Below are 14433 nucleotides of genomic sequence, written 5' to 3'. Positions count from 1 at the left end.
CCAGGCGGGAGGGGTGGGAGGGCACGGGGGTAGGGGCTCCGGGAAGCTGCAGTACGGCTGTGCAGTGTGCCTTCGCAGCCGGGGCAAGTCTTCATTATGGTGTGTAGTTGAGGACAGGAAGTGCGGGCCCATGGACTTGAGCCCTGGTTCTTATCTTCACTCCCTTTGGTGTGGGGGCTAGGGACAGGGGTCCCATCTGGCCCAGGTCACCACTGCCCCCTTCCCACCCACAGGAGCCGTGGCTTCCCAGGAGTAGGTGCCCCCCAGAATCTGAACTCCTAGCCAGGGGCCTTTGATTGAGGTGATCCACTCTACCCACACCCCTCTCTTTGTTTGAGCCACATCTTGGTGCAAAAAAAAATTATTCTTTTGTTTAGTCAACAAATAATCGAGTTCCTATGTGCTAGGTACTGCCAATCATTAGAAATTTGGTCTTGTCAAGATAGGCAGGGGCTTCGCCTGTCTCTAGTTGCTGTCTCGGTGCAGAGCCCTGTGATGAGAGCACTGCTGTTTCCATTCTACAGGTGAGGAGGCTGATGGCTAAGCTCTCATAGTGTTAGCGCTGGTACAGGAAGACTGGACTTAGACCCTAATCGTGACTGCAGTCTAGTCTTCCAGGGCTATACAGGAAAGTTAGATGGCAGTATGAGAGGTCAGGGGCTGGTTTTAAACAGCTAAAGCGTAACCCGGGTGAATATACATGAGTCATAAGTATACAGCTCAATGAGTTAACATACCTGCACACACCCAGAGGGCAAACACCTAGATCACCTAGAAAGGGGGGGTCCTAGCACCCCAGGATGGATGGGCCTCCTTTTGATGGGTAACTTGCGTATGTCTGTTTTCTGTGCCTGTTGTACTCAGCCTGGACCACCTCCCTGTTTCTCATCTTTTAGCCTGAACTCAAGTTCTTATTCCTGAAACCCTCCTGCACACGCCCAAGTGGGTGGCATCCCTGCTTCTCACCCGTGTGGCCGCTAACAGCACCCTGAGCACAGAGCACCCCCTTTTCCTTTCCATTTACTTACCTGTGTTTCTGCTGGGCCACAGATGGCTTCTGAGTCATCTCCGGGCCTCCCCGTGCTCCGTAACATTAGTAAATGGTAGTGTTTTGCTAAATGTTGAGTAGATGGTAAGGGGTTGGGCTTGTTACCTTGCTTTGGCTCTTCCCATTTCATGGGGCCCTGCATTTTATGTTTATTGGTTTTAGAGACAGAGGGAGGGAGAGAGAAACATTGATTCGCTGCCTACCCATGCACCCTGACCAAGGACCAAACCTGCAACCTAGGCATGTACTTTGACTGGGAATTGAACCCAAAGCCCTCTGGTGCATGGGACATTGCTCCATCCGACTGAGCCGCATGGGCCAATGCAGGGCACTTCATTTTTGCTTCCTAATTTACCAGCTGCTCGTCCATCCTTGCTCCCTCTTTTGGTCCCTCCACCACTGCCAGGCATTAGTCAACCCCCATCAACTTAAGTTCTCCAAAAGCACTTCCAGGTCTGAGGAGGGTAATTCCTCATGAAATTCTGTATCCCAATGCCTAGAACAGTGATCAAAACAGAACAGGTGCTTAATAAATTTGGACCGAAGGAGGCATCCTCTCAGGGAAGGGTGAAAGATGAAGTGAGACCCTGCCTGGCAAAGCACCAATCCCAGTAAGAGCCGCTTGGATGGAGGGAGGGCACTGCTGGGTCACCCACGACGGCTGTAACTGGGATCACGCAGAGGCCACTAGGGGGCGTGCTCACCATTACTGGGCGCTGTGTTCTTTGCTGCAAGGGTTTGAGCAGAGTACACGGTTCCAGGCAGGTGTCAGGTGTGAAGCAGTGAAAATTGACTTGCCACCCTGTTGTCCTGGAGTTACACTCTGGAATAAAGGCAGAAGAGATGCAAATAGTCTATCACAACAACTTAATTCCCAAATCGTTTCTTAATCTCTGACTTCCCGAGCTGTCCCCTGCCCATCCATACCCAAATAACTCTTCTCAGAATCTCATGCCTCCATTCCTCTGTGTAGGCAGTTGCCTCTACCTCAGATGCTCTTTTTCCCTGGAAAGCTCCCATTTACACTGTCATCCAGCTCAAAAAGCCTTCCCTGTTTCTCCAGGCAGAATTCATTGTTGCCTTCCATTCTGTCACATACACACAGCTCTGCTGAGCACACACAGCTGGTTTAGTATATGTCTGCCCTTATGTGGGCGGGACTCCTCAGGGCAGGGATGGGTTCTTATTTATTTCAGCATTCCCCATGCTTGTAGATTTGAGAGACCTGGCAAATGACTGTTGAAGAAAGCAGAGGCTGGTGGAGCCATGGAGCTTCACAAAGGAGGTATAGAATAAGATGACCCTGTAGGTGTGGCTGTTCCAGGCAAAACAAAATAATGGCAAGCAGCAGCTAGGCAGTGGGGATCATGGATCTAGTTTCATTTGGGGACAAGCAAGCTGCTCAGTTTGGCTCAAGCACTGAGAGGGCAAGCCAGGAGGCTGGTGAGTGGAGCCGTGTTGTTGGGCACTTGGCGATTTGGGCAAGGGGAGGAGTGACCTAAACTCAGATTGAAGACCTGGGCAGGTAAGCAGGCCATATTGCTAGGGGTGGCGCCACAGGGAGAGAGAGGTAGCCACGCCCAGTAAGCAGGGCAGGGTAACCTAAGTGAAGTACAAGGCAGATGCAGACTAGCTGAAAGTTTGCCCCTGCAGCCTACATTCAGTCCCACTTTGGCGCAGACAGTGCTTTCTTTTTAGTACCAACATTTAGAGGCAGGAAACTTCATTTTAAAAAGCCATTTCTAGCTCCTTGTGAAAACTGGGGGGACTGGCAATCCAGAACCCTCATTTCTGGATGAGGGTAATGCAGGTGCCAAATTCAGGTTCTCAAGCTGGGTAGGTGCTGACCTGTCCACAGCCCCCACCCAGCCTGCTGCTCCCAGGCATTCATCTTTGGGTCTCCCATCATCTTATCCTTGAAACCCATCCTGCCTTCCCCGTATTGGGGAGTTTGCACCAAAACTTATTTGTCCTAACAGTTCAATAAACGCTGACAAAAACTGGACTGTTTCTCCCAAACCCACCCCTGCTCACTTAAACACACAGCTCTGAATGAGGAGCGGTTTACGCTATTACACAAGATCACACCCTTCCCCACCCAACCACAACTCGACTAAAGCCTGGGAAGGTGAGTCTCAGCTCCACCACCACCACCCCCCCCCGCCCCCACCCCCCTGCCGAGGAGTTGTAATCAATCGCGCCACCGGGAAGCCCCGAACCCGGAAGCTCAGCCCTGGCCCAGGTGGTGGCCCAGGTGGTGGCCCAGACTGTCCCTCTGAAAGAGCCTGCCTGTCATCCCCACCATAGTGGTTCCCGGGGGTTCTGTCAGTGGAGCCCAAACCCAGGAAGATGAAGAAAACCAACTTAGAGGCCCCTTGTCATGGAACTTAGAAAAACAAAACAAAAGGGCTGTGTGTCTACAACAACAAAACAAACAAAACCAGGGTGTGTTTACCCAGATGTCCACAGTGTTCTCTCTCGTGGTTAAATGGCAGGTGGTTTTCATTTTCTTCTTTTTGTCAACCTGCATTTTCTAAATTTTCCACAATGAATATCTATTGCTTTTGTAATAAAAAATTATTTCTTGAACAAGTATTTGGATGCATTTTAGAAAGAAACAAATCATCAGTTCATGAAGCTCTGAGATGAGATAGAAACAGTGGGGATGGAAAAGAAGAGAGAGCTCACCATCTGGGGAAGGGAGAAGCTTTAAGACTTGGTACCTGGACTGTGACCTGTGAGAACCTGCCTCAGCGGAGCCGCCACGTTTTCTGTCCTGGAAGTCCGAATGGGTAGCAGTGCCACCAACAGAAACGGCCGAATGGAGGAGGAGCTTCAGGAGAACCAGGCAGAAGGTGAGGGGCCATTGAGTACAAGATGAAGACTGGTTATATTGATTTTGTAGTTGGTATCTTACTTTTTGTTTGCTTATGCCGTGCCTTCCTGAGGGAGAATTTAAAGGCAGCTTAAGCCCTGGCTGGTGTGGCTTAGTGAATTGAGTGCCGACCTGGGAACCAAATGGTCGCTGGCTGGATTCCCAGTCAGGGCACATGCCTGGGTTGCAGGCCAGTTCCCAGCAGGGGATGCACGAGAGGCAACCATACATTGATATTTCTCTCCTGTCCTTCCCTTCCCCTCTAAAGATAAATAAATACAATCTTAAAAAAAAAAAAAAAAAAGGCAGCCCTGGATGCTGTTGGCTCAGTGGATTGAGCTCAGGCTGTGAACCAAGAGGTCGCCAGTTAGATTCCCAGTCAGGGCACATGCCTGGGTTGCAGGCCAGGTCCCTAGCATGGGGCCATCGAGAGGCAACCCCACACTGATGTTTCTCTCCCTCTCTTTCTCCTTCTCTTCTACTCTGCCTAAAGATGAATAAATAAAACCTTAAAAAAAAAAAGGCATGTTATGCCCTAGCTGGAGTAGCTCAGTGGATTGAGTGTGGGCCCGTGGGCCAAAGTGTCGCTGGTTCGATTCCCAGTCAGGGCACATGCCTGGGTTGTGGGCCAGGTCCTCAGTAGAGGGGGCACAAGAGGCAATCACACATATACACTGATGTTTCACTTCCCCTCTTTCACTCCCTTCCCCTCTCTTTAAAAATAAATCAATCTTACTGTTAAAAAGGCGGCTTAAAAGGAATTATAAATTAGGACATAAATATAAAGTTGGACCAAGATTTTTTTAAAAAGGCCAAGAAGGAACATAAAATGGAGCTAGGAACAAAACAGAAACATGAATCCTGTAGTGCCCAGGCTGTCCACTTAGCTCCAAGTGTTTCAGTTGTGTGCATCCTTGGGAGGCCTGAACACTCTCGAGGTGAGGGGTCCGGGCTCGGTGGAGAGGATCACGCTCCTGGATTTGGGAGGAAGCTACATAAGAGGGAGACTGAGGGGTGGGGCGATTACTGTGAGAGAGAAGCTCAGCAGGCCTGGAGGGGGAGATGGAACGTGAGGACAGAGCCTCGTCTAGTTGACCCACTAACTCACTTGAATTGTCTTCCCAGTGGATTGTTTCTGACCCACTTACCCTCTTTTGTGTGATCCCCTTTGCAATCCGTTTACCGCCTTGGGGTAGTCGGGCTGATCAGAGTGAGTCGGCAGCCCCCAGAGGTGATCCATGGAGATCTATGGAAAGTAAAGGACTTGGACTGGATGCCGAGATCTTTTCTATCCCCAAACTATGATGTTGACCTCTGGTTACAGGCTCTAGGGCCCCTGAGTGCGTAGCTGGGGGAGGCTATCAGAGCCAAGTTATTGAGGCCCAGAGAGGGGCAGTGACTGGCACAATGTCACACAGCCAGTGGTTAGGGATTGAGCTGGGCCTGGAGGCCAGTGTTCCTGAGCCCCAGACTTTGTTCTGATGTCTCACCTCCAGACGACCAGACTCCTGGCTTTGGTTTCTATCCTTTCTCTGGAAATGAGACAAAGGAGCCAGAAGCCAGGCCAAGAAGCTGTCAGGGCTGGTCCCAAGCCCCAAGAGGCTGGGAACCCAAGGTCCACACCCATGTAAATACGGCCAGCATGATATTTCTTACTTGGCTCTCAATAGCTTCCTCTAAACCAGTTCCTTGGTATTATCTTGCTTATCCCTGTGGTCCCCTGTGAGCCAGGGAGGGGCAGAGAGTATTGGCTTAACTTCCCAAATAGGAGAAACTCAGACAAGGAGGAAGGAAATAATTTACCCAAAGTCACCCAGCAGGTCAGAGATGGGGATGGAACACGTGGCCCGTGGGAGACACAGGGGTCAGCAGAGCACAAGGCCTATCAGGCAGGGGCGGACCAGCACCTCAGGTACAAAAATGCACACGGCTCCAGGGCTCAGGGGGCTCTTGTCTTCCCCAGGAGAGTGATCTTGCTGTCCCTGGGGGGAGACCAACTGGTGCAAGGTGCTGGGCAAGGAGAGAGATGGGGGAGGCAGCCAAACAAGGCCACAGAGAATGCAGGTCTGAAAAAGAAAGCTGTCATGGGCCAGGCAACTGTGAGTGAGGTCTGTGCTGCCTGCTTTTCTTCCAGCTTCAGGTGGCCCCAGGAACCCCAATGCCCAGCCTGGACCCAAAGGCTGCCCCACTGCCCCTCACTACCAAGGGGCTGGGGAGTCATCTGGACACTTGGGAACGGAGGCAGATTGGCAGGTGAGAGTCAAGGAGGCCATGGAGTTGGTGACAATGACTGGCTCTGCCTCCTGAAGGGGTTATGAGTAGGCGGCCATATGCCCATGTTATTAATAGAGCTCCCACTCAATTTCAGAAATACCCCGAGCCTGACAATGAATCCTGTGGTCATCCAAGTCATGGGGCGAATCCTATGGTCAGCGGAGAAAGACTTGAGGGCATTCCACCAGGAAGGCAGGCCTGAGTCAGTGCTGACGTCTTTCTTCACATTCCACCTACAGCCCCGTTTCCCTCTGCCTCACTCCCCAGCCTACAGCTAGTCTGTCCCATGAACCATGCTTCCCTACCTGGTACCTCCACTTTTTAAAAGATTTTATTTATTTAAAGGGAGGGAGAAAGAGTGAGAAAAACATCAGTGTGTGGTTGCCTCTCCTGCACCCCCCCTGGGGACCTGGCCCTCAACCCAGGCATGTGCCCTGACTGGGATTAAAACCAGCGATCCTCCAATTCACAGGCTGGACTCTATCCACTGAACTACACTAGCGAGGGATTTTAAGAGAACCATTTCTAGGGGGCAGACCCTCCCATAAGTGGCACAATAAAAAGGCCTGGACCCAGGGTCAGGAAACCCAGGTCCAAGTTCCAGCTCTGCCTTTACTGTGTTGGTGTGGTTCTGTGCTTCGGTCTCCTCATCTGAAAACTGGAGCTGATAAGAGTCATCTGGCTGGCTTTGAAGTGCAGTTGTAAGAATAGAAGGTGACGCCCTGGCTGGTGTAGCTCAGTGGATTGAGCATGGGTCTGTGAAGCAAAGGGTCGCTGGTTTGATTCCCAGTCGGGGCACATGCCTGGGTTGCAGGCCAGGTCCCCACAGGGGACACATGAGAGGCAACCACACATTGATGTTTCTCTCCCACTCTTTCTCCTTCCCTTCCCCTCTCTCTAAAAATAAATAAATGAAATATTAAAAAAAAAAAGAATAGAAGGTGACAATGGAGGAGATAAGGCTGTTTAAGCATTGCTGCATACAGGGACAAAAAGCAATGGTTCCCCGAACAGCCAGCACTGCCCAGGCCCAAGTAGTCACTTCCTGCTGTTGCCACAGGTGACTAATGTGGCCCCTCCACTGGCTGAGTTCTGGGAGGATCTGGCCCAGGCCCAAGGAGGGCGCTGACAGCAAAGCCGGGCTGGGAGCCGGGGTTCCTGGCAGCCAGGCACAGTGGGCAGGGCTGACCTGTGAGAGCCACAGTTACTGCCTGGGGCCTGGGCTGGTTGCAAAAGGGGCCCCATGCTCCTGACGCGATCTGCTCTAGGTCTCACTCACTCTCCCAAGCTGGTTCCCAGGAGAACAGGGAGCTTAGGGAGGGTGTGTCGCCTCCGCCCTGGGCACCATTCTGCTCCCAGGGGAAAAGCAAGCGAGGCACAGCCCCTTCAGGCGCACATACACTCACACACCAGCCCAGGTTGAGCACACACACCCAGTAGAAGATACACACGGAGACAGATATCCACACAGAATTGGCCCAGGCAGCCACATAGACACAGCCTCCCCCTCCCTGAGAAACTAGGCCAAACCCTGATGTGCACACACAGACACAGAGGCCACCATACCCCCCTCACAGGATTGCGTATAACACACACTCTCAGGGCACACAGCTGGACATCCAGACACACATGCACAGAGCTGTACACATCCAGGATAAAGACAGACACCAGCATTTACAGACATAGACACAGACTCGCAAGGATATGGAGCTATTCAGAATTTTGCACAAAGACAACACCCACCTTAAATACACAAGAGCAAAAACAGGGATACAGAGAAATGTACATGAACACAAATATACTCGTATAGTGTCTACACATCCTGTCATGACCTGGTATGTTTTAAGCACGTACAATCTGCTAGTTGTGTTCCCATAGAGAGAGCCTCTCCCCGCCAAGTCACACATACACAGGAACCCAAGCTTCCTCTTTAAGTAGCTCAGGGTTGTGTTGGGCCCAGTCTCTACGCCAAAGATGAAGAAGTTTCTTTCTGTGGGTGGTCACCAAGCAGTGATGGGAAAAGTAACCAACTGTTGATGTAGTCTTATTTATAATAGAAAAAAAGAAGTTAAACGGCTTTAATGACCCCAAGTGGAGAAGAAATCTGCTTGAAGAAATCATGGTCAGGGTGAAATAGTAAGCAAACATACACTATGGTTACAGCCTCTGGTTAGATTTTATAATAACATGAAATAACACTGTCAGGATTTTGAATGATCCCCGGGCGGGTGGCTCTGTTGTCCGGCCTGCACAACCAAACAGCTTTGGTTCGGCCCCCAGTGGGGGTGCGCATGTTTCTCTCTCTCTCCCCCTCCCTTCCTCTCTCTTTAAAATCAATAAACAGATCCTTGAGTGAGGATTAAAATAAACTTAGTGAAAAAAGCAAAAAAAAAACCCTGTATGTACAACATGATCAAGAAAAATATTTCAGAAATATGTATATAACCAAGGACTGGAAGAAAGTTTATCAAAATGTTATTATCTTTGGGACTTAACACTATGAGCACATTTGTAATCTTCTAATTCTCTGAATTTTCCAATGTTTCTGAGTATTTATATGGAAAAACAAATATATTTTTAAATCCACTAAGGAGTTAAATACAGACATTAAAAACAATTTATATCAATAGGGGCATAGGTATGAATGTACACATAAGAAACAGAATTTTATCTAGTTAGTATAATCAATATTCCCTAAAATTTAGATTCAACAGTGGAGAATACTAGGGAAAAGAGGCAAGGAAAAGAGAGAGAGAGATAAAAACAGTATTGGAAAAGGAGAGAGAGCCCTAGCTGGGTATAGAGCATCGTCCCTACAAGCCAAGGTTGTAGGTTTGATTCCTGGTCAAGGCACATACAAGAAACAACCAAAGAATACATAAATAAGTGGAACAACAAATCAATGTCTCTCTGTGTCCCCTTTACCCTCTCTCTCTAAATTAATAAATAAAAAATTATTTGCAATCATAGATTTGATAAGGGTCTAGTACCCAGAATATACAGAACTCTTAAAAGTCAACAACAAAGACAATTCAATTTAAAAGTGGGCAAAGGGTTAGGAAAAAAAGAAAAAGTAGAGAGAGACCTATTTATAAAGACAGAGCAGAGAGAGCTGATAGGTTTGGAACCAGAGGGAAATCCCTCAGGTCTTGCATGGGCTTGGGCCCTGCACTGCAGAGGGCCCTTGCAGCGAGCCACACTCTTAGGCCTGTCCCCAGGCTTCAGTGACAAGCACCTGGGGCTGAACTTGACCCTCAGGATCCCCTCCATGGCTCACTAGTTGACTTTTTATCTTAAGCACTTAAAGACCAGCAGCAAACATTGTTTGAGCCCAAGACCCTATGGGGCATGAATGAGATTTTCTGTGTTTAGCTGGGGAGATACAGCTTGAGTGAGGGACCGAGCTGAGTGTCTTCAATGCACTGAGGGCAGCACGGACACTAATACAGTAAGAGACGTTTCCTGGAGAAGGGGAATATTGGAAAATGGTTAGAGAAGAAACAGGCCATGCGATGTGGGCACTTTCCAAACTAGAGGATTCGGCAAAAGCAAAGACTTGGAGTCAGAAATCGATAAATAATTGGGGATCGAGGTGTTGAAGTCACTGGGACAGGCTGGCCTGGTCCAGGTTGGCATCAGAGTTGAGAGGGTCTTGAATGCCGAAATGAGGAGCTGGGAGTTCATTGCTAGTAACAAAAGCTGGTAACAGTCTTGAGTGGGAGAAGCCAGAGGGAAGGCAGCAGGGCTGGAGGGACTGGTGTAGAAAGCGGCAGTGGCAGGGGGCAGGGGTGAGATGATGGAGGCGCTGAGCAGGCTCAGTAACCCAGCAGGAGAGGAACCTCTGTGCCCTGGATGCACTGGGACCATCACAGACTAGGGGAAGAATTGGGGGGCAGTGGTCAGAGGTTACCTGGTTAGGCTTTGTCTCCCAATCCATAGTATACCTCAGGCTCCTTGGAGCAGTTTTGAAAATCTCTAATTCAGAGTCCTGCATCTTTCATTTTGCAAATAAGAAAACTGAGGCACAGAGACAAGATTTGCCTAAGGTCATGGTTGATGCCAAAGCCCACCTTGAACCCAGGTCTCTGCCCCAGCGTGGGGTGTGTCGGGCAGGGTTGAGGTAACAGTGGGCTGTGGAGCTGGAGCCTCAGACCCCTCAGGACCTGACCGAGCCAGCAAGGGCACAAAGTGCAGCGAGGTGACTGGAGTTCTGGGGGATGGGCCCTGGAGGGGCAGGGGCTGGACAGTCCTGGCAAAAACTAAACTTGGGGCTTATCTGAGGTTTCACTCCACTGGGATTTCTGTCCCTCAGGCAGCCTCTCTCTCTCTCTCTCTCTCTCTCTCACACACACACACACACACTGTACTTCCTGCAGAGGGGGCTGGGCTGAGACAGGATGAGTGCTTGCCTGGCCCAGCAGTTGACTGGCAGGCGTCGAGGTGTGCCTTAGAAACACCTCCACGGGAGTAACATCCAGGTACCCAATTCTAGAGCCTGCAAAGAGCTCTTACAGCTGCTTGGTAATATCAAGTGAGATACTGCCTTTTATCTCTCGCCTCAAGGTAAATGAAGTGCCCCTTCACCCCTCACCCCCACCCCCAAGGTGGCCTTTTACATTCCTTCCAGCTCCAATCCAGAGAATAGGGTTTGCTGGATTCCTGCTCCTCTCAAGGTCCTCACAAAATGAACCCTCATTACCCCAGGACTTCGAAGACCAAACTTCTATTTAAATTGTTGACAACTGGTACCCTGACTAGGTCCTAATGTGAACTTTGAGTGCCAAAGCTAAAGACTGGGTCACACCAATGCCAAGTCCAAGAAGTGTGGCCACTGGTTGAGGTTTAGGCTGTATGGGGTTCCTTTGTGCTCATGCTGTAAAGCAGCGGGGGTCCCCCAACCTAAGCCCCTGGGCCCTGAGAACTGTTAGAAGGATCAGAGGAGGAGAGTTAGAGGGCTCAGGATTGCCCCAGAGCCTCAGCACTGAGCAAGGTGCTCTGGAAAGGAGGAGGGGAGGGGCACCACCCACCTGGTGAGGTCATGGGAAAGAAGCTCTGGCGCTGACACCTGGGGAAACCCGTTTCCAAGCTGCTTCCCACGCTAGCTCTCCTGGGAACCAGTTAAGCCCCAAGCGGGGAGACCCAAACCTCCCAACCCCTAGTCCGGTTCCCATCACACTGCCTCATCTAGTCCAGCCCCCACCTTTCAACTTAGCCTCTGTCTTGTGGTACCCAACCAGTCTCTATCCACGCTGTGGAGCCTTGGGGAGGGCTATGAGAGAGCAATGGATTGATCACTCTAGGAAATGACACAAACCATTAGCTTCAGAAACTTAAGTCTTTATTTGCACACTCGGCGCTGCCCTACTTTCTAGGCTGTGACCTTGGAGAAAAAGGTGACCCTCCAGCCCTTTCTTCCCTCAGGTTCTAGTTTGCAGCTTCTCCCTCCTCTGCCGGGCCTTGCATCTCACTTCCTGCCCCACTCCTGGCCCAGCCAGTTTGGGCAGTGGCTAGGGAGCGGTGAGACCCAGTTTTTCCCAGGGATCAGCCCCGCCCTCCCTGGCCTCGGGGGCTGAGGGCAGCCCAGGTGTCAGCCTTGCTCCTCAGCTGCCCCACTTCTCTGCTCTCCTTCTCACTCTTACTCTTTCCAGGCCTCGCTCTCCGATCTCCCTCATCCTCCCCAACCTGTCTCCAGTCCCAAGGCTCTAAGGCCCTGCTCTCTGCTCCCTCTCCATCTCTCACTGACTTCTATCTTTACACAGTCCATCCCCAACTTCTCTAGAGCTGCACACCTTCCAGCTGTCCAAGACGCCTAGCTATTCCCTGGGCTCTTCCTCACCCCTGTGCCAAGGAGTGGGGGGAGCCACTACAGGAGTCCTAATTCAGACAGCCTGACCTGAGGGCCCATAAGAAACAGGAAACTGGATCCCAAACTGCTTGGAGATGGCTGACACTGTTAGGACCATCCCATGAAAATCAAAGTGATGGGATTTCTCTGTAAGCCTTGACCACAGAAATCGAAGTTATAGCCTTCCTTCCTCCAGGCCATGGGCTCGCCCTGGCATGAGTGGGCAGGCAGAGGCCCATGTCCTCAGTGTTCAGAAGGGACTGAGTCTCATGGGGTGGCCTGGCCCTGCCCCTGGTTCCAGATGTCTGTGGCTTTACGCCTATTGCTCCCTACTCTGCCACAGCTGTTCAAACAAAGCAGAAGAACTTCTTCCAGCGGCAGCGGGAGAGGGTGCGCACACCTTTGGCGTTCAGTTTCTTCTCCAGCCGGGCTTTGTGTTCAATGGCACTAAGAATGGCCGAGTCAAACACCTCTTTTAAGTTCTTCTGAGTCAAGGCAGAGCACTCAAGGTAGCAGCAGGCCCGGATCTTCTCCGCCAGGCCCTGAGCCTGGGGTTGGGGCACGGGGCCCTCCCGGCCCCCCTGGTCCAGCTGAATCAGGACATTGACATCATCCCTAAGGTCGGCCTGGGTGCCCACCAGCAGAACGGGCGCTTGGGGGTTGTGAGTGCGAATCTCAGGCAGCCATTTCTCTGTGATGTTTTGGAAGGAGCTGGGCTGCACTACGCTGAAGCAGGCCAGGAAGACATCAGTATCCGGGTAGCAGAGGGAGCGAAGGCGGTCAAAGTCTTCCTGGGATGGGAATGCCAGGTCATTAGTAGGATTATTCCCTGTTACAGCACGCGGGAATTCAGGAATTCGCTTTTCACATAGGGTTGGAGACCTGAGACTCTTTACCAAAGGCCCAAGGCCTTGTCCATTCCTGATTTATCTGGGGTCCTCCCAACCTCGAGACCACCTACCCCCAGGCTAGTAGAGACCATTCCCAGCTTCTCACCTGTCCCGCTGTATCCCAGAGCTCAATGCGCACAGGGGCTCCATCCACCAGGACTTGCACTGCAGGGGCGGGGCGGAGGAGAGCCTGAGTTAGGAAGGCGTCCTGGGCCCCACCAGGCCTCACGAGCGCCACCTCGGGGCCCGGTCCCGCCTCCCTCGCGGGGGGCTTCCGTGCCCTCCCGCCGGCTAGCCGGCCCCAGCCCCCCTGTGCACAACCCCACCCCTCAGCCGCGTGGCCGCCGGGGCTGTGGAACGTACCAGAGAAGGTGTCCAGCGCCGTGGGTCGGTAGCGCGAGGGGTACCCATTGCAGGTGTAGCTGACGATGAGGCTGCTCTTGCCCACGGCGCCGTCGCCCACCAGCACGCACTTGATGCCCAGTTCTGGGGTTGCGCTGCTCCGCCGCGGGGGAGGGGTCGGGGCCCGGAGCGGAGACGACTCGGCCTCGCTCAGCTCCCGCGGGGGCATGGCCCGCTCCGGGGACAGCCCAGGACCAGGCACTGCTGCGCTGGGAGAAGCCGGTTCCGCTGGCTGCCTCTGACAGAATCTGCCGAGGCCCGGCGCGGCGGCGCCGCTAACCGCCAGTATAAGTGGGGCCCCGCCCACCTCATCTGCATAGCCCGAGCGGCCCGACCCCGCCCACCTGGCCGGCCTCCTCCGGGCGCTCCCCCGGCAGTCGCCACACGCACGAGGCCAGGCTATCTCAAAACCTGGGGGTAAGAGAGTTGGGCCTAGAGCTGACACTGAGAGAATCACACAGGTACAAGGACAAAGAGTCGCCAAAATGAAGTAGGTCTAGGTATTTTGTCAGAGAAACATATGGAGGATTTATCTTTAAGAGGAGGAAGCAAGTTGCTGAACACGAAATGAAGCCAGTTCATATTAAACGTGTTCAAATTAAAACAAACCTGACACATGATTGTATGGGTATTTAAAAGTCTGGATAATAATTTTATTAATTAAAGATGATTTAAAAAAATACACAGATTATGAAGGCGCGGAAGATAAACACAAGAGCAAGCACAACGGAAAGGAATGTACCATTTCGAGGTAGGGCTCTGCTCTGCTGAAAGAACTCAGGGCGTTGGAGAAACTAGCTGGGGAGGGTTTTCAAGGACAGTTCTTCATGTGAATATTTTCCAAGTCCGAAAAACCCCTAATATTATCTTCATCATGATCATCATCAAAAGCACATGCCTGTCTGGGCCACACACTGTCCTCACCCTAGAAGCAGTTTACAGACTGAGACAAGCTATTGCAGGTGGCCTAGGCACGTCACCAAAAGAGCAAGTGAAGAGGAGCCTGCTGTTAATTTCACCTCTATTGCAGCCACACCACCAAGTGACAGGAGGCCCAGAGTCCTTTCTCTGAACTCCAAGGCAGTCTTTCATCTCAGCC

General features: G+C 51.6%; 1 protein-coding gene across 1 annotated transcript; it reads right to left on the bottom strand.

Moving 5' to 3' along the window:
* Positions 1-11513: 11513 nt before the first annotated feature.
* RHOV (ras homolog family member V) lies at positions 11514-13611 on the bottom strand. The gene is made up of 3 exons (XM_037056046.1): positions 13296-13611; positions 13039-13097; positions 11514-12833 (listed from the first exon to the last, which is right to left on the bottom strand). The coding sequence occupies exons 1-3, from the start codon at positions 13501-13503 to the stop codon at positions 12390-12392; spliced, it is 711 nt and encodes a 236-aa protein (XP_036911941.1). The 5' UTR covers positions 13504-13611; the 3' UTR covers positions 11514-12389.
* Between the last annotated feature and the right edge of the window lie 822 nt (positions 13612-14433).

Source organism: Sturnira hondurensis, unplaced genomic scaffold (genome assembly GCF_014824575.4).
Source record: "Sturnira hondurensis isolate 20B ecotype Veracruz unplaced genomic scaffold, ASM1482457v3 Scaffold0008782, whole genome shotgun sequence".
Taxonomy (NCBI): Eukaryota; Metazoa; Chordata; class Mammalia; order Chiroptera; family Phyllostomidae; genus Sturnira; species Sturnira hondurensis.
The sequence above is the reverse complement of the archived record's forward strand: the minus strand, read 5'-3'. Positions and strand labels throughout refer to the sequence as shown.

Bases quoted from the DNA above. Each gene is read 5' to 3' on its own strand.
- RHOV (XM_037056046.1), bottom strand. From the start codon at position 13,503: ATGCCCCCGCGGGAGCTGAGCGAGGCCGAGTCGTCTCCGCTCCGGGCC. The intron at 13,098-13,295 runs GTACGTTCCACA...CCGCCCCTGCAG, and splicing joins GGCGCTGGACACCTTCTCTG to TGCAAGTCCTGGTGGATGGA. The intron at 12,834-13,038 runs GTGAGAAGCTGG...TTCCCATCCCAG, and splicing joins TCTGGGATACAGCGGGACAG to GAAGACTTTGACCGCCTTCG.